The following is a 20730-nucleotide window of genomic DNA, read 5'->3' on the forward strand; positions in this document are numbered from 1 at the left end:
CTCGAAAATCTAAACTGCAAAAAAAAAAAAAAAAAACACACAGAACATTAAAACCAATTTTGTGCACCCCCACGTTTCTGTACCCCCCCCACACACCCCTACTTAAGTATACCAACTCCAAGATCGCACTACAGTGAAGAAAAGGGAAATCTCCCGTTCCGTGCTGTATGCAGAAGCACAGAATGGGAGTTTTCCCATGTCCTCGCTGTAGTGCGATCTCTGAGTTCATATATGTAAGTAGGAGATGGTGTGGGGGGGTAGAAAACTGTTCCCCTGTACTCTTCACTTTTCAGACCAATGATCGAGTACAATGCCGACCATTCGGGATGTATCTCACCCGACATCTGCAGCAATTGGAGAGACCCCAAAAGTTCCTCACAAAGTATTACATACATCATAAAATGTTTACAGACGATACAGTATGCATGATGTAATATAAACATGCATTATAATGCTTGGATTCACATACCGTCTGTTTAAAGGTGACATGTGCCTGACATACAAGGCCATGTCCAACCCGAATTAATGGACATTCTCCACCTCAAATTAATCCAAATCCACCAGAGTTTAAAAAAAAGAATATAGAGGTACTGTATATCAAATCTTAGTTCTTACAGGCAAAAGCATGTACATCAGTAATCAGAAGCAGAGGGGAAGTTGAGAGAGATATATATTATATATATATATATATATATATATATATATATATATATATGTGTATATATATATATATATATATATATATATATATATATATATATAAATATGACTGCAGTGGTGGAGGGATAGATTTGTCACTCAGAGACGTTGTCCTATGCTGTGGAATAAAATCCCGGTCCATGTGAGACATGCGTGAGCACCTCGCTGACTCTGTTCAAGAGAAATCTAGACCTGTGGATGGGAGATCGTAGGTTTACTGCCAATCATTAGCGGACTGGAGTCACTGTGGCAACCTAACCGGAAGCCGAAGACACAACATAGAGATATATATATATATATATATATATATATATATATATATATATATATATATATATATATATATATATATATATATGTTATATGTTTTTTTTGCATTGTTATTACACCTGTTTATTGCAGTCAGTAGATAAAGTAAGACAGCATTTTGAGTCTGTATTTCATTTATTTGTGCATTTGTTGACTGGCGTACAGCACACTGAACCAAGCAAACCATTTTCAGAGTCAGCCCAGGTTTTACAGCAAGATAAAAATTATACAGTGTAATATGAGAAGCTGGTCTTACAAACAGTAGTATAAACAATGATACAAAAATAGTTTTTGAACTGAAATCTGGACAGTGCCGTGGTGCAGTGGTTTGCGTTGTCTACTCACAGCAAGAGGTTCTCGGCTGGGGTGCCTTCTGTGCTGAGTCTGCATGACCTCCCTGGGTTTGTGTGGGTTTTTTTCCCATGATATGAAGTCATGCATCTGAAGTGTTTCTCTCTGGACCTCCACTGAAAATTGGCTTGATCCAAGTTGCACTTTCCCAATAAAGAAGTAAACATGTTTGATTATTAAGTGCAGGGTGGAGAATCTTTTCTGCTTTGTCTTGTAACTAGCACGCATAAAAGACTATCTTTCAGTCTCTAACATATGTAGTTTCTTCTTGGAGTCATCTATAAATGAAAACAATCCAAAACAGAATGTATACTGTGGCAAGGAAGTTACAGTGCTGGAATACATGATACTCGGACTAAAATGACTTATCAAAAAGTCAAATATCTGAAGGTTCTGGAACCTGGTGCTTAGCAACCACGTGCCAATGAGTCCTTTTAAAGTGAAACCAGTGGACAAGAAATGAGGGACACCTGGAAAACAAGTACTGGAATGCATTTGCTCTGCCCCTCACAAATTGTGTTGTGAATGAGTTTACCTCTCATTGCTCTGTTCTGTACTTGACTTTACAAAACTTGGGCATTGCTACATTCTGCTGGAGTGACCACCTTCTGGAAGATAGCTGTCTATTCTACTTGATACTGACCCTGTTGACTAATTGTCAATGTTTCATTCAAAGGTCCATCAGAACATTAGATTGTCCTTTAACATGTACAGTACAAAAAAAAAAAAAAAAAAACTGGTGACTTCCTATCCCCTCACACACACTCGGTTTCCTATAGATGATATAGGAGTGTCCGTATCCTATATGTTCATATAACATGCATTGCCTAACTGTGATCTCAGCAAGAAAAAACTGCACATTAGAACAACCTCTAACCATGAAGGGATTGGAACACAACTTCCAGCCTGAGATGACATATGTAGAATAACTACTTCCTACCTGTTCGTGTAACATGCTAACTTCTGGAAGACAGCTATCTATTCCACTTTATACTGACACACTGGGGCAGTTTTCATTCCCTCTTGCAGAGGTGGGATACTGTATAGGATAGAATGCTTAATATGCCTTGAACTACAAGATTTGGCATAAGCAGACCTAATATACCTCCTTAAATGAAGACCCTTCTGAGTCAAGGGAAGACCCTTAACAGGAAGTTCTCAATCTGGAGTACACCCAGTTTTTGCAGCTGAATAGGTATCAGTCGTCAGGACTAGGCAGATCATCTGCTTCCTCCTTGATTGATGACAGGCTAAGAAGTGCTCACACCATGAAACACCTCAACCCTCTAGGCATACTATGAGATGGAAGAAGGCTAGTCTATGATTCACCATTGATAGGCAAAATTATTAGATTTACCCCTAGTGAAAAAAAAGTGATCTTCACTCTGAAAGGTGAACTTTATGATTAATATACTGTCATATTTGTCCTTCGTTCAGCTTGATTGATTTATATGTCCAGGAAGATGACCTTCTCATTGGTCTGAGTTTCTATCTTTTATGTGCCGAGATTCCTATTCCATGTTTTATAGTGACTTATTTTACCATATTATAGGTTCATAAGTTCATAGGTAGGTACTAGGCTATTGGCCCTAGGGCCTATATAAGACTAGCCAAAAAGGTTCCCTGGCTTTCGCCACCCAAGAAAATTATTTCCTGTGCCCCTGTCAAGCAGTGCCACAGAATTGATCCCCGGGATGAATTTTCTATTTCCCATCCAGTCATCAAGATTTTTCTTAAAGAGGGCCAATGAGAAGCTTTGCTTGACATGAATGGGTAGTTTGTTCCAGAGTATGGGAAGTCTCTGGGACAGGAATCTATCCCTCTAGCATGTTCTGTTTATTGTGGTGACAGAGTTTATGTCCCTGGATCATGTGGTTCGGAGAGACTGGGATTTCTTTAAGTGTAGCATGTCCAACAGCTCCGGGTTTGACATAGCTTTGTATGTTAGGCAGAGATCGCCTCTGAGTAGGTGATGTGCGACGGAGTAGAGCTGGAGTTTTTTGAGACGGTCTGTGTAGAGCATCTGTTTGAGGCCAGTAATCCTCTTAGTGAGGTATTTCTGTGGCCTTTCCAATTGTTGTAGGTGTCTTGTGAGATATATGCCAAACGGGGCATTGTACTCTATAATGGGTCTGATGAGGGATGAGTAGATAGGAACAATGACCTCCTTTTTTCTAGAGGAGAACCCTTTTGTGATGAGGTGTACCATGTAGAAGGATTTCCTGGCTACTGTGGTGATGTGGTTATCAAGGGAGAGACTACTGTCCACCCATGTCCCGAGGTCTCCTATCACACTTTCAGTGTTTATGAGCTACCGCCTACGTGGTAGCTCATGGCTACCAAGTTTTCCCAAGTTTTTCCCAGTGGGGATGACAATGCACTTCTTGCCATTGAGCTTGAGGCCATGACTTTGACACCAAGCATCTGTCTCTGTGAGGCCCTTTTGTAGAATGTCTGCATCATTAAGTGATTCTGTTATGGCTCCCAGTTTGCATTCATCTGTGAACTTTGTTAGCCAAAGACCTTCTGTGTTGGCCTGCACTTCAGAGAAGTAGATGCCGAACAGGAGAGGACCCAGGATGGAACCCTGTGGTACTCCACTCATCACGGGTCTGAAGTCGAACTTGGAGTCAGCTACTTTTACTGTTATATATCTTCTTTTCCTCTTAAACCTGATTTCTGAGCTATAATCTATTTGGTCTCTTCATCTTTTGGTATTTCTAGGGAATGAGGTTTGCATGATGGACTTTTTGTTAGGTTTCCTAGCAAGGAAGTTTTTTCAGTTGTCTTTTGTTAGCATGAGGCTAATCTGCCTTGACCAGCATGGGAAAAGTTAATTCCAGCATGGGGGTGGGGATGGAGGGTAGTCCCTTCTAGTGCATGATCCTGGAATGCGTTATGTTGAACACAGCCTGGTAGCCATTAGCACATGAATTTATGAAGCACTACAGCCTGAAATGCAACTCCAGGGCTAGTGTATCTTTTGGAAGGGCTATACATCAGGCATTCTGCAATGGAAATTGCCTTCAGTATCCTTAATTTATTTTCAGTAGAAAACTGGTGTACTGGTAACTTGGCAGACATTAAGCACTTTCATGCAGCCCAATTTCCTGGACATCCAGTTAAGAAATGGCTTACCAGAGATTGTACCAGACTTTGCTTCAAGAAAATATTTCCCCCTTATGGAGATGTTATAGCCAGCCTTCTAGGCATACATGTATAGTCAGAACTGGTTTGGGAATATTTGCTGTGTTGAAAGAGTCCTAATCCCTATTTTATGTTTGACTTTTTTAAAGTGTTCACACTAACATTTTTCATTTAAGTACTTCATCAAATCTTTTATCAGTATATTAATGAATTAGCGTAACTTGTTTCGTGATTTCATTTACTTGTTTAAAAACCAACACAGTTATTTTTTTCTGTTTAAGTTTATCCATTTTTGTTTTAAATGTATGGTAATTGTTTTATTGGGCACTGCCTCCTCCAGCTTAAGATTTTTTTTATTATTATCAAATTATAAACTTTACATGCCAGAAAATATATATCATCCTGAGTAAAAAAAAAATCAACAATTCAGAGAAGTTGCCTGAATGGGTTAGTGACAAGCCCATTGAGGGTTTCATGGTAATATTATTAGTATTAAATAGTATACAGTATATTTAAAATGAATATCTTTTAGTATATTCACTTATGTAAGGATGGTTGGCAGATGTAGACTGAAAAATAATGCATAGCAAATGTCTGTTTATAAGTTGCACGAGTCAGCTTTGTTGAATATAAGTTTAAATTATCACAACATAATTTACTGCTCACACTTATAAGTTCTCAGGTATTTAAACAAATCTGAGATAAATATGATGAAGCCTTGCTTTCAGTGACTGTTATGAAATATAACAATTTGTTTAGTGCAATACTGAGTCACGAAGGCTTACTGACAGTGGCTGTATCTTGTGTCTTAAAGAAGAGTAGCTTGTAATTTCTTTCCTGTTTCATCAAACGTGCAGGTACTGGCATGGACCAAACAGCATCAACAAAGGCTGAATGGGGCACTTGGGGAAGTTATTGCAAACAAGGAGCTCTTGGAGACCTTGCTAAAGTGGCTGCAGTGGGCAGAATCGACTCTTAACAAGAAAGATAAGGATGCCATCCCAGAAGAAATTGATGATGTGAAATCACTCATTGCTGAACACCAGGTAATTCTCAATGACTCATTACAAATTAGAAAGACTCTTACTCAAATCTTCCACTTTCTCTTTACAGTTTATAATCAAAAATGACATAAATAAAAAAAATGTAAAAACTTTTATAAAAGCGATTCATTAATATTAAACGCTCTCCAGACATATTGTTGGTCACATTTTTTCCGCTGAATACGTATGACTAGGTGCACACATGCATTGTATTGAAGAGTATAATAATATAAAGATTTAATTTCATTTTCATTGTTATATGTTTGTTGAATGAACACATTTATACACAGACCGTTTTCAGAGCATCAATTATCACTAGAGTGCAAGCAAAATCATATACATCAACAGTAAAATATTTGTTTAAAATTATGACATGAAACTTTTTTTAAAATCTGCTAAAATCTGTACAAAATTACTCTAAATATTTTTTTAGAAAATATAGTCCTAAAAACTATTGATGTTTGAGCTTTGCTTTTAGAAGAAAAGAGACTAGACCAAAGAGAAGCCATACATATTTTATCTTCTATTACTGTCTTCAAGCATTTTTAATTACTATCAAGATCAAATCCTAAATCATACACAAAAATGCTCAAATTAAAATAACTTCTATCAGACAAAAACAGTTTATTTTTACACTTGTGTAATATATGGCAATGAATACTATAATATTCATTAATCATTCATTTTGCTGTGTAGATGACTATAGAAATTATGGAATTTGCTAAAAAAAGGTATAGACATTGATAATATCTACAGCATGTCAGAGTAGTGTCAAGATACCCACCTTATCTGTTCACTGTTTGGCTGTGGCTAGTTGTTTGGGCACTATAGTACTGACTGGGGAGAGCATATTGTATCCATATGACAGCTGTGTGTTCTCTGGAAGAGAGACTGTGGTGGAAAATTTGAATCCTTTGCAGTGGGGTGCTTGAGGACTTTTCCGGGTTTGTTATAATATCCAGAAATAAAAACATTTGTTTCACTGTTATAAAATTATTCCTTTACTTATGGACATCATGACTGTGATAAGGCAGTAATATGAATTTGCTGGCTCATCAGCTAAGCAAATGCTAGAAGTAAACTTCTCTGAGACAGATCTATAGATAAGGCAAAGAACTAGAATACAAACTGCCAGTCTGGAACCTTTTCGATTTCCTATGTGAGGAGTATACTATGATGGGTAAGCAAACATTCTTCAGATGTGGAGACTGTTGGGTGGTCTTGCTTACAGCCCTAAGAGTAAATTGGAGCATTGTCATAGGGAAGAATACCTAAAGAGATCAGGCCTAATCTTAAACCTTCCCATGATAAGTCCAGAGTTCAGCCATTCCACTCCAAGACCCTCTAAGTGCTTTGCTTACTATCAACTAGGGATCCCATAAGCCTAAACCAGTCATCAGCCCTATTTGAAAATGAAACATCAGGAGAGGATGGCCCCATTCTCCCACCATTGGGGAATACATTCTGAGTCTCTGGTTCCACTCTGCCTCTGGTAATTTGCTGGAGCTCATACCTGTTTAGGTTGAACCTGGTAAACAGATTGGTCACAGATCAGTGGCACCTGCTTACTTTGACTCTCCTTCTGAGTATATGGGCAGGTGCAGGTTGAAGAGTCTCCAACAGGTCATCCTATAACATGCATTGTGCCTTAGACTGTAGACATCAGGCAGATGATTTGTCATTTAAATATGTTATTAAACAAATCAAATGATGAAATTCATCCAATAACGAAATCCTAAAACCATGCTATAAGAAACCTCATTAAAATTACCAATAAATACAAATTTACCATATAGTTATGAAAAAAACTTTTAAAATGATACTTTTCATTCAGTTATGTTAATTGTGATTGTTTAATATTTTAGCTGTCCTCATTTGTAATATACAATCAACAGAAACTGTTTCATTTTCCATAATAAAAAAAATCAAACTTTTTAAATGTTTGTGTTTTATAATTTGTTCTTATCAAGTTCTGTTTAATGTGGAGAACAAGTCTTCAGTAACTAGCCAGAAGTGTAGTAATTGTTAAATAGTAATGATGTAAACACAGCGCTGTCACTGTCATCCCCACGGTTTCCATTTTTATTGGAAACTGCTGTTAAACAAGCACGGTTTATAATTCCCTCTTCTCTCTCACATACCAGTCACTGATAGGACAAGAACACTTAAAACATTCTGCTTTTTTACTCACTTGACACTCACTAAAAGTTTAATTTCTTTGCTCATCTGGGAACCTGGTTCTACCCACTGCGTTCACCCTTCCTGCACTCTGGCTCACTACGCTCCTTTACTTTACTGCCATTCCACCCACTCCCACTTGCATTAGATTTATACACCATGACCACTCCCACCATTTCACAAAGGCAAACCAGCATTCACCAACAGTTAAACACCTGTTAGCCACTCCCACCTATCTCCTCAACATGTATTCGAAAACACCTTCGACTACCTCTTTCAACAGCCTGTACCTACATACATATGCAACCTGTTACTACTCACACTCCACATTATTCCTTCTATTTCATAACTAAGCTTACACACTATCACTAACACCACCACACACATTTCTGACAGACCACCTTAATTTCACTACACAAATCCCCTGCTTAATTTAACTCAACTATTACTCTATTTAACATCTTAGCATCACTGGCCCTTATATCACTATATTACCTCATACTACCGCACTAATCCCAGAACACCACCTCATCCTGCCACTACTAACACTATCATTACTGATGCAACTTCTTTAAACCTTCACATTTACCCCTCCATCTTTCACCAGATCTCATTCACCCCATTACCATCATTCCAAACTAACACACCATCCATAAAATACCACATATATTACTAACATCTTCCACACCATAGTGGAGCTCACTCCCAAACTGGCCCTTCATGGAGATGTACACCAAAACCTTGGCCCTAACACAACAACCACTCAACAATACAAAACTCCACTCACACCATTGCTCACCTCCCCCAAAACCCTCTGACCTGCTTTTGCTTAATAGAAACATTAGAAGCATCACAAACAAGAGCTGAGACCTACATGCACACCTTTCCCTTTACTCTCCTGACACTGTTTTGCTCATTGAAACATAGCTAAAACCAAGTACAACTAACAATGAAATAGTTCTTCCTGGCTATAATGTACTACGTAAAGATAGAGCTAACAAAAGAGGTGGAGGCATTGCTATTTTATTTAGGAACCAATTAAACATTGAAATAATGTGCATTCCACTACCTACATTAGCATCAGCAGAAGTCATAATTGCTAAACTACATTTAAATACTAAAAAGCTGCAAACCTAATCGGCTTCTACTTTCCACTAGGTAACAGTATAGACACTGCAGAAAACCTACTTCACTGGGCCTGTAACTCACTACCTCAAGAAACCATAATACTAGGAGATTTCAATATTGACTGGCTAACATTTCACTCCTCCGAACTTACAAACTTCATAAACCTCCACAGGTTTTCTCAACTTATACAAGACCCAAGTAGAGTTGATAAAACTGCAAAGAGGGAATTGACACTCAATTGTCTATTGTCAAACAGACCAGATAAAATTAGTATTTCAAGATGTCTCCCAGACAGCCTCCATGACCATCTACCAACCTATCTAATCAGAAGTCAAACCTATCTAGTAAAACCCAACACCTGTCAGCAAATATGTAGTAAAATATCCTTTAACCCCAACAATTTTATTGCCACTCTGGCAAGTTATAACTGGCACACCTTGAGAACACTTAATCTAGATGATGCTGTATCCTACTTTAACTCAACATTCCTTGGCATACTAGACCACCATGCACCCCCTAGAATCATAAGAATTGAAGCTAACATGACCAAATTCATGACACCCATGCAGATGGGAACTGAAAGTTCGACTGCTGAATCCTACACTAAGGCACTGTATGAGCACATCCACTCATGCATGGATCATGCCATCCCCAATAGAACCAAGATACTCTCCTCCAAAAACAGGAAGCCAATCTGGTGGTCCCTTGCCATAAACAAACTTTACAACCAAAGGAAGAAAGTGTTGCAGAAAAGAGGAAAATCCCAGGATGCAAAAAACTCACTTACCAGCCTCAGTAAGAAGCTGAGATCCCTCATAAAATCCTCCAAAGCTAGTTATGAAAATAAAATTGTCAAAGATTCCAAAGACAACCACAAGGCATTTTATAACTATGTCAAGAATCTAAATGGCAATGCTCAGATCTGCTCTGAACTACAACAGAATGGCATTAAATATACTGATCCCAAGGATATTGCCAGTATCCTGGCAGATTGATTCAGTGCAAACTTCACCTCCCTCTCACCTTCTAAAGGGCCCATCTCAATACCGAAAGATTGACAAATTCCAGTAATAACGGCCACACAGGTAAAAACCGCACTCTCTAAAGCTAAGAATACAGCATCCATGGGACCAGACGACATCCCAGGCTGTGTACTACATGAACTACAAAATGAACAGGCACCTCACCTGAGTGTCATGTTTAGTCATAGCCTCACCTCAGGCTTCGTACCCACTGAGCGGCGCACAGCTGCAGTTATCCCACTCCACAAGGGGGGATCCACCTTGGATCCTGGGAACTACCCCCCCATCAGTCTAATGAGTCTGATCTGCAAGGCCATGGAACATATTATCATGGAACTTATAAACAAAGACATTGGCAACCTTCAAACACTGGACCCCACACAGTTTGGGTTTGTGAAGGGCCGATCTTGTTTCCTGAACCTGATTGAATTCTTCGAAACAGTCTCCAGAGCCATGGACAAGGGTAAGGTGGTCCACACAGTCTATCTGGGCCTCGCCAAGCCTTTGACACCATCTCCCACTCTGAAATCATAGATAAACTAACTAAGCTGGGCATTAATCCCTATGTCACTTGATGGGCTGCCAACTGGCTTACTGACAGGACCCACACTGTAAAAGTAGCCGACTCCATATCCAGCTCTAGACAAGTGACAAGTGGAGTACCTCAGGGTTCAGTCCTGGGACCGCTCTTGTTTGGCATCTACTTCACTGAAGTACAGCCCAACACTAAGGGACTCTGGCTAACAAAGTTCACAGATGACTGAAAACTGGGAGCCATTATTGAATCCCAAAATGATGTGGATATTCTACAAAAGGGCCTTATAGGAACAGATGCTTGGTATCAGAGCCATGGGCTCAAGCTCAATGCCAAGACATGTATAGTTATCCCCTTTGGGAAAAAAACATGTACCCGTGAATTACCACATAGGTGGCAGTACACTAAACACCAAAAGTGTGATAAGAGACTTAGGGACACAGGTGGACAGTGGTCTCACCTTCGATAACCACATCGCCACAACAGTCAAGAAATCATTCTATGTGGCAAACTTCATCACTAAGGGCTTTTCATCCAGAAAAAAGGAGGTCATTGTTCCACTGTACTTATCCCTCATTAGACCCACTATAGAATACAATGCCCCATTTGGTATATACCTCTCAAGACATCTGCAGCAACTGGAAAGGCCGCAGAAATACCTCACTAAAAGAATCACAGGCCTAAAGCAGATACCCTATGCTGACTGTCTAAAAAAACTCCACCTATACTCTGTCGCATATCGTCTACTCAGAGGCGATCTCTGCTTAACATACAAGTCCATGTCAAACCCAGAGCTGTTGGACATGCTACACTTAAAGAAATCCCAATCCCTCAGAGACACACGCTCCAGGGATCTAAACCTTGTCATCGCAATGAACAAAACCTGCTAGCGGGATAGGTTCCTGACCCAGAGACTCCCCACACTCTGGAATAGACTGCCCATACAATGTCAAGCAGAGCACATCTTCAAAAGGAACCTTGATGATTGGATGGGAGATAGGAAATTCACCCCAGGGATCACGTCAGTCGTCCTGCTAGACAGGGGTCCAGGCAAGTAAATAATGTAGGAAGAAATAGCCAGGGAATTGTTATGGCTAGGCTTGTATAGGCCCTAGGGCCAATAGCCTAGTACCAACCTATGAACCTATGAACTATGAACTATGCCCCCCTGGTTATCCCATGAGACTAGATCTCTACTACATAATAGGGACAAAGCCTGGGTTAACTGGAAGAAAACAGGTACCCCTACTGACAAACAAAAATATTTTGAGCTTAGAAATAAAGCAAAGAAAATGATCAAAGGTGACAAAACAAGCTACTACCACAACTCTCAAAACTGATATCAAACAAATCCTAAAAATTTTTGGGCAGGTTTTGTGGTAGTCCTGAAATTTAACATGCCATTTTTTGCATGGCTGTAATATTGTTCTGGTGTTCTGGACATAGCTGTTAAATATGTGGTATGGAGAGGGGAAGTTTCTTCTACAGAAGAGGAGTGTCTCTGTATATGATCAGGTGTGTTATGTGTGTGCAGCATTTTTATTTTGGCCAAGTGTTCCTGTCTGTGGTATTTTATAGTAAGTATGTTAGGCTACATGGATACAGATACTCTGTGCATAGTGTATAGTAGTGTGTAGGTGAGTTAGTAACTACAACAGTATTGCTTTGGCACCAGGTCCTGTCATCATATTTTTTTTGTATTAATGAGCCTTTTTATGCTTGCATTTTATACATTGAATGTTGTATACAACTCGTTGAAGCTTTAGTGCCTCTCAGCACAGCACATGCCCCCTGCTGCTGCTCTCTAATTGTGCATCTTTTTATAATAATAGGCATTATGTATTTATGTACTGTCCCTTACCTTTACAGTACTTTGTGCTCCTCACTTTCCCTAGGTGTCCCCTAAAGCAAAAAGCTTGGCTGGCTCTTGTGGAGTGGTGATACAGTGTTTAGTGCTGCTGAATCTTTTGTTTGGTTTGGTAGCTTTATCCTGATTTCCAGATACTGTCTGGTTGCAGCATGCATGTTCTTGTGTCTGTATGGCTGAGTTTCTGGAAACTTTGATTTTCTCCAAGATGGTTGGAGGAGCAAAAACAATATTTTTATCTGCTTTGGTAATGTATGCTGGCTAGTTTGATTAGCTACACACAAAACATATAAACATATTTAGATTTAAACTGTGAATATTTTTTTCCTCTGTAAATGAAATGAATCAATGCAATAAAATACAATAAAAATAAAATTAAGTCAGCGTGGTTACCTCATTAGAAACAATAAACCATTAACAATATCCCTTACAGAACACTAATATTTTCAATAGCACTGCACACTGTACTCAGCGTGATGTTTTCACCTACAGTACTTACACACTAAGACAACACTTACTTTATATTGCATTCAGGATGTGTTTTATTCATCTCTGTAGTCTGGGTGATGGGAATGAATGTCATGTTTTGGTACCAGTTTTATTTATTTATTTTATTTTATTTTACATGTGTTTACCGGGGATGTCTGACTGGCCAATGGCCCTTTTTCAGCAGAGGTCTGGGGAGAAAAGCTCCATTACAAAAACAGATTTCAAACAATTCAAGAAATTGATAACAATCAAGAATACATAACTTTGGTAAATATAGGTAGTAAATAGTTTATACATTAACAGTAAACATTGATAGAATAATATAAAGTGGAAAAAAGAAAACTAACAAATAAACTAGCATGAAATGGCATGTGCCATCATAGAGAAATGACTGAGCAATAGACAATGTTGTGGCACTGGTGATAAATATTTGTGAGATACATCTATGGTATATGAACTAAAATATGGCTGATTGTTGCTATGCTACTGTTGCTTGTTCTAAACAGTGATGGCTAAGGCAATACTGAGGTGAAGTACAAGAAGGGGGGAATATGATGAAACTGACTGTAGGAAGCTTGAGATAGACAGATAAGATAGGAGCAGTAGTGATCTTGAGATAGGTAGAGAGAAATGGGAATTCCATGAGAGAAGGGATAGTTTGGATGTTAGAATTTAGTAAGGGAAGAGATATTTTGTTTGGAAGAACAAAGAAGGACAGAATGATCAGCTTAGTGCAGGCTCCTTGTTCCTTAAGCAGTAGTTTAAATCTGGATGTGTTGCTAGAATGTAGTATTGTCTGAGGCATGGAATTCCAGGACGTAGATATTTGATAGGAGAATAGAGAGGTACGGTAACAGTTATTAGATTTACACAAAAAGGGGGAATAGTGCTGTATAAAGCCAAAACTCAATTAATCAGCACTACGATGTCACCATAAAGCACCAGCAGGCAAAAATCTTCACAGAATATTTTATAATCCAAAACACAGATCTCATTAACGATAAAGTCATCCACAATACGGTTTTGTCTCTGATGACGTTTCCTGATGAAGTAAGAGATGAAAACGTATTGTGGATGATTTTATCATTAATGAGATCTGTGTTTTGGATTACCTTTATTGCTACAATAAAATATTCCATGAAGATTTATTGCCTGCTGGTGCTTTATGGTGACATCGTAGTGCTGATGAATTGAGTTATTAGATTTAGTTACTTTGAGTAGTAGTTTGTTGGAGGATCTTAGTGGCCTGCTGTTTGATTAGGGGTGCACTAAGCTCCTGAGCGCTGGACAGTTGTCTGGATGGTGGAAGATGGAATGAATGAAAGTTAGTTGGTTGAGGGATAGGAGATTGGATAGTTCAGTCCTATGTAGTTTATGAAGTGCAGTGCAGTGATGTGATCTGTAAGGGAGGTTAGTAGCGAATCTTGTGTTTTGTTATAGTAGAACTCCAGTTTGTTTAAATATGATTTTCTGAGATTAGTAAATATTGGTGAGGCATACAGAAGGTTAGAGAGTAGATGAGTCCTACCTATGGAATGTCTAGTGGCTTTGGTTATGTGTAGCTTGACCCTGTACAGTGAGCCTAGCTTAATGTGGATCTTTCTGATAGAGTGAGGTAGTTGTCAAATTTTAAGTTGTTGTCAGTTTTAACTCCAAGGAGTTTGGTGTGCTGAACAGCTTCAATTGTAGTTTTATTGGCTGAGTAGATGGTGATGGTGGGAGAGTTCTCAGGAACTTTGCTATTAGTGAAGAGCATAAGCTTTGTTTTATTTGGACTGAGTATGAGTTGAGGGTCTGAGAGGTATTTATGAATGTCTTGGAAAGATTTTTGGGTTGTTTGTAGGAGTTCTGTTAGGGAGAGAACTGAGCATATGAGGAAGGATATGTCTTTGTATTGAACCATGGTTGCATGCTGGGTAGCTGTGGTGAGCTTGTTGGTGAATATGCTGAAGACGGAGAATTGAGCCTTGAGGTACTCCTACGGAGACTGGTAATAGGGTGAAGAGTTCATTTTGCCACTTAACTGCCTGTTGGTGGTCAGTTAAGTAGCTGAGAAACCGGAAGAGGGCTGGCTGGGTTAGTTTTAAGGAAGCGAGCTCATTTAGTAGCGTTTGGTGGGATACTGTAGCAAAGGCCTTAGACATATCAAGAAAGACAGACAAGATGAGCTGGTTGTCATTTGTAAGCTAGTTGATTGAGTTTGTAAAACTAACAAAAGCAGTGGTTGTATTTTGTTTAGGTCTGAAGCCATGTTGAGATGCAGATAGGAAATTATTGCTTAGTAGATAGCCAAGGAGTTGTCTATGTATGCCTTTTTCAAGAATCTTGGCTGTGGGAGGGAGGAGGGCAGTTGGCATGTAGTTTGGGAACACAGTACGGGAGCCACCTTTGTGAAGAGGGATGATAAAAGAGACTTTTCACAGTTTGGGGATGAACTGCTCAGCAATGGAACAGTTTATTAGGAAAGATGTAGGGTGATGGCATCTGCTGATAGCTTTAGAAATTCACTGGGGAGTTGGTCAGCTGTGAGGGAGGTGGGCTTAAGTTTGGAAAGATGTTTTTTGATGATATTAGTTTGAATTGGTTTGACTGAAAAGGAACTGAGGGTTTTATCTAATTCATTAAGAATAGATAGGGGTCTTGTTTTTTTACTACGGAGAGTATAGAGTTGATAAAGTTTGAATTAAATTGTGAGGCAATGCTGTCTGTCATATTTTTTGTGGTTGGAGCTGGGGTTACGATCTGTCCAGGCTTTAGTAGTTGTTTGATGGCTCCCCAACATTTCTGGGGATTGTTTTGGTGTTTTTGTTGCATTCTTGTATAGTATATAGCTTTTTTGGCATGCCTGATTTGTTTTTTGACTAGTTTGCATAACTGATGGTAGGTGAGGAGGGAATCTTGATTTTTGATCTTGTGGTATAGGGACCTGGCTCTGTTTCTCTGTTTGGGGAGCTGTTTGATGTCATTGGTAAGCCATGGTATGTGCTTGGAGTCAGAACCAGTCTTCCTAAGGGGAGTTAGGTTGTTTAGGCTATTGAGGAATTTGTCATTGAAATACTGAGCAGCCGAGTCAAGGTACAGATATATTAAAGGGGACCAGTCACACTGTTGCAGGATGGATTTGAAGACTTCAGGAGAGAAATGTCTTTTGTTCCGGAGAATTCAGTTGAATGCATTGTTGCTGTATTGGCATGTCAGAAGATGTACAGTGTGGTGTAAAGGGACTGTATCTGTACAATCACACTGCATGTTACAACACAGACTTTATACTAATGTATTACTGTTAACTCGTATAACTTCATCAATCATTTCTGTGTTTTCTGTGGGCAGAATGAGAAGTGAATGGAGTATTGTAATGCCTTTGCTCTAGTGTAATTTTATAGTTTCTGTGACTGGTAATCTGCACTGGGTTTTTCTTACTGGGTTAGTCATATTGCTGTTAGGACTGCAATGTTAGTCCCAGAGTTTTACATATGCTTTTTGGGATTATCCATCTCTTACTGCTATGGTAAATGTTTGAAAATTGACACATCCTTTGTAACATTGTATCATTTGAGTAATCACTGGAGAATTTTCTTCATGTCATGTGTAAACTTGTATCATTTGAGTATTATCTTCTTCATGTCTTTTGCAATGTTGTATCCTTTTATAGGTTCATAGGTGTGTACTAGGCTAATGGCCCTGGAGCCTTTTCAAGCCTAGCCCATTAAAGTGCCCTGGCATTTGAGAGTTACCATCTTTATGTTCTCATATTTGGTGACTTGATGACCTGAAGGATTGCCTTTCTGCTGTGTTTCATTGCCCAGGACACAGTTTACATGCAAATGGCCGTCTGCAAAAGCTATAAGCATATTGTCTGTGAAATCTGTCATTTTCCCACGCTGTCATGTAAGAATGCTGCACCAAGATGTCATACCTTGTAGTACATCAGCCTGAAATTCAGACCCTCTACTGCAGCCTCTTAGTGCCAAGTGTTCCAAAGACATGCATCTGGAGCATTTCTCCCCGGGCCTCCGCTGAAAACAGGCTCTGTGGAACCTAGTCGGACTTTCCTGGTCAACAAATGTTAAATAAAAAAAAAATAAAATCCTCTGCTGACTGTCATATCTTCTTTCCATGCCTCACAATTGGTGCACTTGTTCTCCTTAAACTGCTAGGGATGAGGTTTGGGTTGAAAGGAGAGAGAGCATCATACTGCAGACAGGTGGACTTATACCCTAACCTCCATGCTGATTCCAGGGTCTGTTGTGTTCACTCGGACTGTGAGTCTAACATCCCCATCTCCATGGTAATGTACCTCTTTTGTGGCCCCAGTGTCCAGGAGTATATAGCGGGTTACCACAAGGCCATGCTATCCCTCCACAGTAGCACATCACCTCCTCTGCACACACCCCCCCCCAACCACCTCTGATCTGGTATGCACTCCTGCTGCACTTTCAGGTAATACCAACAGCACAGAGGCTGCAGCCCTCCTTGGAACGTATTCTCCATCCTTCCCTTCAGAGAGAATCAAGCAGGACATTTACCACTTCCATTATATGTACACACTTTCAATCCATTAGGGCATGCACAGTGTTGTACTCTAATGTTTAATATTTCCATTATAACTTTACATTTCAGTCCACTTTCTGTTTGCTGGCGTGACACCTGTAATGTTCACACTCTCTTTTGCTGTTGGGAGACATCTGAGTACCATGACCGAGTTAAGTAACAAATGTCATATATGAACTTTCATGTTTATGCAGTGTATGAAGTTTTTTTTTATTCTGCTTTATTTAAGTGATGTGTATTTTCTTGCTCTGTTTCATGATTTTATAGGCATTCATGGAAGAAATGACAAGAAAACAGCCAGATGTGGACAAGGTGACAAAGACCCATAAGAGGAAGCCAGTGGAGCCCACTCAGAACCAGTCACAGATCCCTGTTCTGGACAAGGGAAGAGGAGGAAGTACGTTGTTATCATGGCTAACTAGATATAACCCTGTGGTACTCTAATTCTGATATATAAAACATGTAACAGTCTTTGTACATACTGTCTAGCTAGCGGTACATAACCAGGTAAACTGCTCGGGCTTAGCTCACTGCAGTACATAACCAGGTAAACTGCTCAGGCTTAACCCAGTGCGGTATATAACCAGGTAAACTGCTCAGGCTTAACCCACTAAGTGTCTTGTTGCTTCACGAACCATGCACACATCTTTCACAGTTCTTTATCATGACATGTTCACTCAGAGGGGACAGAAATGGCCTATGACATTCTGCAAAGGTATTGTGTTATGTTGTAGACCTGCAGGAGGCTGTGTTAATATCTTGTGGTCCCACAATCCACTGAGAGCTTCACTGGGGCATGTGTAGTCTGAAAATTGGCAAGAGAAAGAAGCAGAATTGCATATGATTCCTACCTTAGTAAACATGGACTATTTTTAAAAGTGCTGGAGCTCTCAACTTAGTGTTCAAGCAGCTTTACAGGTCTGTAGGAAGTTGCTTTTGTTGTCTCATGATCATCATCGTGCCTGTAAAATATATATTTTTTCATTTATGCCTTTAAATGTTTCTTAACAAATGTATCAGATTCTTGCCATTTCCACTGGCATAGAGGGATAAAGTCCTGATTGCAACACAGGTGACCCAAATTCAGTTACCGTCTTGGGCAGCTGCTGGAAGTGATGGGGAAGGAATGATGACACTAATGTGTATCTTAGGGGAGAGAGGAAGGGTGCATGCTCATGAGGACACTGCCTGTGGTACAACCCCCAATGGATGCTGGAAATCATGTGGAGGTGCTTGTGTGTAACTGGGGCAGAGCCAACAGATCACATGATATAGAGGTGCTGTATGCATCACACAGGCCTATTACATGCCAACACCTTGGGCATGAATGAGCAGTCTGGTTTTTGTTCATTTGAGAAAATGCCAGGTAAAAAGTAAAAGATCTGAACCACTCCTGATAGCTGCCTCAGTGACCATATCACTGGTTGGCTGTCACGCCAGTGATGGGGAACAAATGCTTCAGTGGAACAAGAGAGGATCTGATGGCTGGCAGGCAGTGGAACAAATAAATGGAAAAAGTGAACTGTATCAGATTCTTAGTGGACTTCATATAAGTAATCAAAGTTCGGAATTCTGAAAAAAATAGTTCTCAAACACAGCAGCAGTTTAAATGTTGCTGAATATAATTTTTCAAACTCTGCTTCATGTAGAAGACTACCTACCATATTGCCATGCAAGAGATTCTGCCCCCTTACCCTGTATTTACATATTTGTGGTGAAAAAGTAATTACCCATTCTTTTAAACCACTGGGTTCAGAACTAATTTTCACAATTCCAGAATGGACTTCCATATGTTTCTGAATCCATTCATGTTATGCCCACAAAGAGTAGTTTAACAAAATATGTGAAGAGCACATATGGGGCAGTCTTGAGGAAGCTGATTACAACTATAAGCATAATGTAAAAGCACGATATGTGCATTTAAGTTTAAAAGTGATCACAATGTAAGTTATACAACATTTGTTGTAAACAGGTTATAAGTAGGAATGCATGCAGTATATGGAAAATGTGTCATGGAATATTACAATAGAATGGCGTTTTGTAATATCAGGAAGGGATAGAATGTTTATGGGCTTGGGAAGGATGAAATGATATAAGAATCATCTTTGAAAACATCTAGGAAAATCCTACGCACATGAAAAAAAGAACATATTGCATACAGAAAATACACTATGCACTTGACTGCCCAAAGAACACTGCCCATGAGTCATACCTCCAGAAATGATGTTTATTAATAATAAAGTGGAAAAAAAAAGCAAAACTTAAAATATGAGCCACAACTAGTCAATCAGAAAGCAGCATTACCAAAAACCTCTTTGGGCTTGTGCCTCACCACACCTCTGGATTACAGTAAGCTCTAGCTTGCATACCCCTTTTGTGCTTTATTGTGCGCACACATTTTACATATATACATACATAAATATATATATATATATATATATATATATATATATATATATATATATATATATATGAGTCTACCTGACAACACCGACGTGCTACAACACCGACAACGAAATCACCGACACCACAAAACCGAAAGTTCAGAAACACGAAACGTCACATACCCGACAAACCACAATCCCGACACTCAACAAACAAAACAAATCCCCTGTCCAAAAAGCACACACACAACACAAGCACACCAAAAACCTTACAAACCTACACTGAACCTTACATACACAACTATCTATGCACTAACCTTAATCCAAATCCTAACCCTAAGGTCCATCACTATCGCACACTCACCTAACCCGCACCCTTATCCTAACTCACTTAACCTGCCCCTATCCCTAATGTCTGTCACTATCGCACACTCACCTGACCAGCGCCCTAACCCTAACTCACTTAACCCACCCCTAATCCTACAGACTGTCGCTATTGCACACTTACCTTACCCACACCCTGACCCTAACGTCCATCCCTATTGCACACATGCCTTTACATGTCAGTGTTCTCAGCGTCGGGATTCTCAACTGTTGGTCTTCTCTGTTGTCGATCTTCCAGTGTCGTTGGTGTTCTCGTCGTCGGCGTTTCGAGATTACGGTGTTTTTCAGGTAGACATATATATATGTATATATATATATATATATATATATATATATATATATATATATATATATATATCTATAATATAAAATATACAGCCGCGGTGGTGCAGCGGTAGCGTTGTCGCCTCACAGCAAGAGGTTCTCCCATTTGATTCTCAGCTGGAGCGCCTTCTGTGTGGAGTCTGCATGTCCTCCCCGCGGTCGAATGGCGTTCGCAAGACATGCGTGAATGGGTGTGCCTTTGTTGAAGGTTGGGTATCGGGCTGGCACTTCAGCACCTCAAAAATCGACTGCCAATCATTAGCGGTCCAGAGTTCCACTGTGGCGACCCCTAACCGGGAAAAGCTGAAAGAAAAACAAC

General features: G+C 39.6%; 1 protein-coding gene across 3 annotated transcripts in view; it reads left to right on the forward strand.

Annotated features, from left to right (window-relative positions):
- Positions 1 to 20730, forward strand: part of DST (dystonin) — a 4096730-nt gene that overhangs the window by 3882417 nt on the left and 193583 nt on the right. For all 3 annotated transcript variants that reach the window (XM_044063350.1, XM_044063347.1, XM_044063348.1), the window contains 2 exons: positions 5364 to 5552; positions 17587 to 17716. In XM_044063350.1, the coding sequence (XP_043919285.1) occupies positions 5364 to 5552; positions 17587 to 17716 (319 nt within the window). The remainder of the gene's footprint in view (positions 1 to 5363; positions 5553 to 17586; positions 17717 to 20730) is intronic.

This window comes from Protopterus annectens, chromosome 2.part1, assembly GCF_019279795.1.
Source record: "Protopterus annectens isolate FY-2018-M chromosome 2.part1, PAN1.0, whole genome shotgun sequence".
Taxonomy (NCBI): domain Eukaryota; kingdom Metazoa; phylum Chordata; order Ceratodontiformes; family Protopteridae; genus Protopterus; species Protopterus annectens.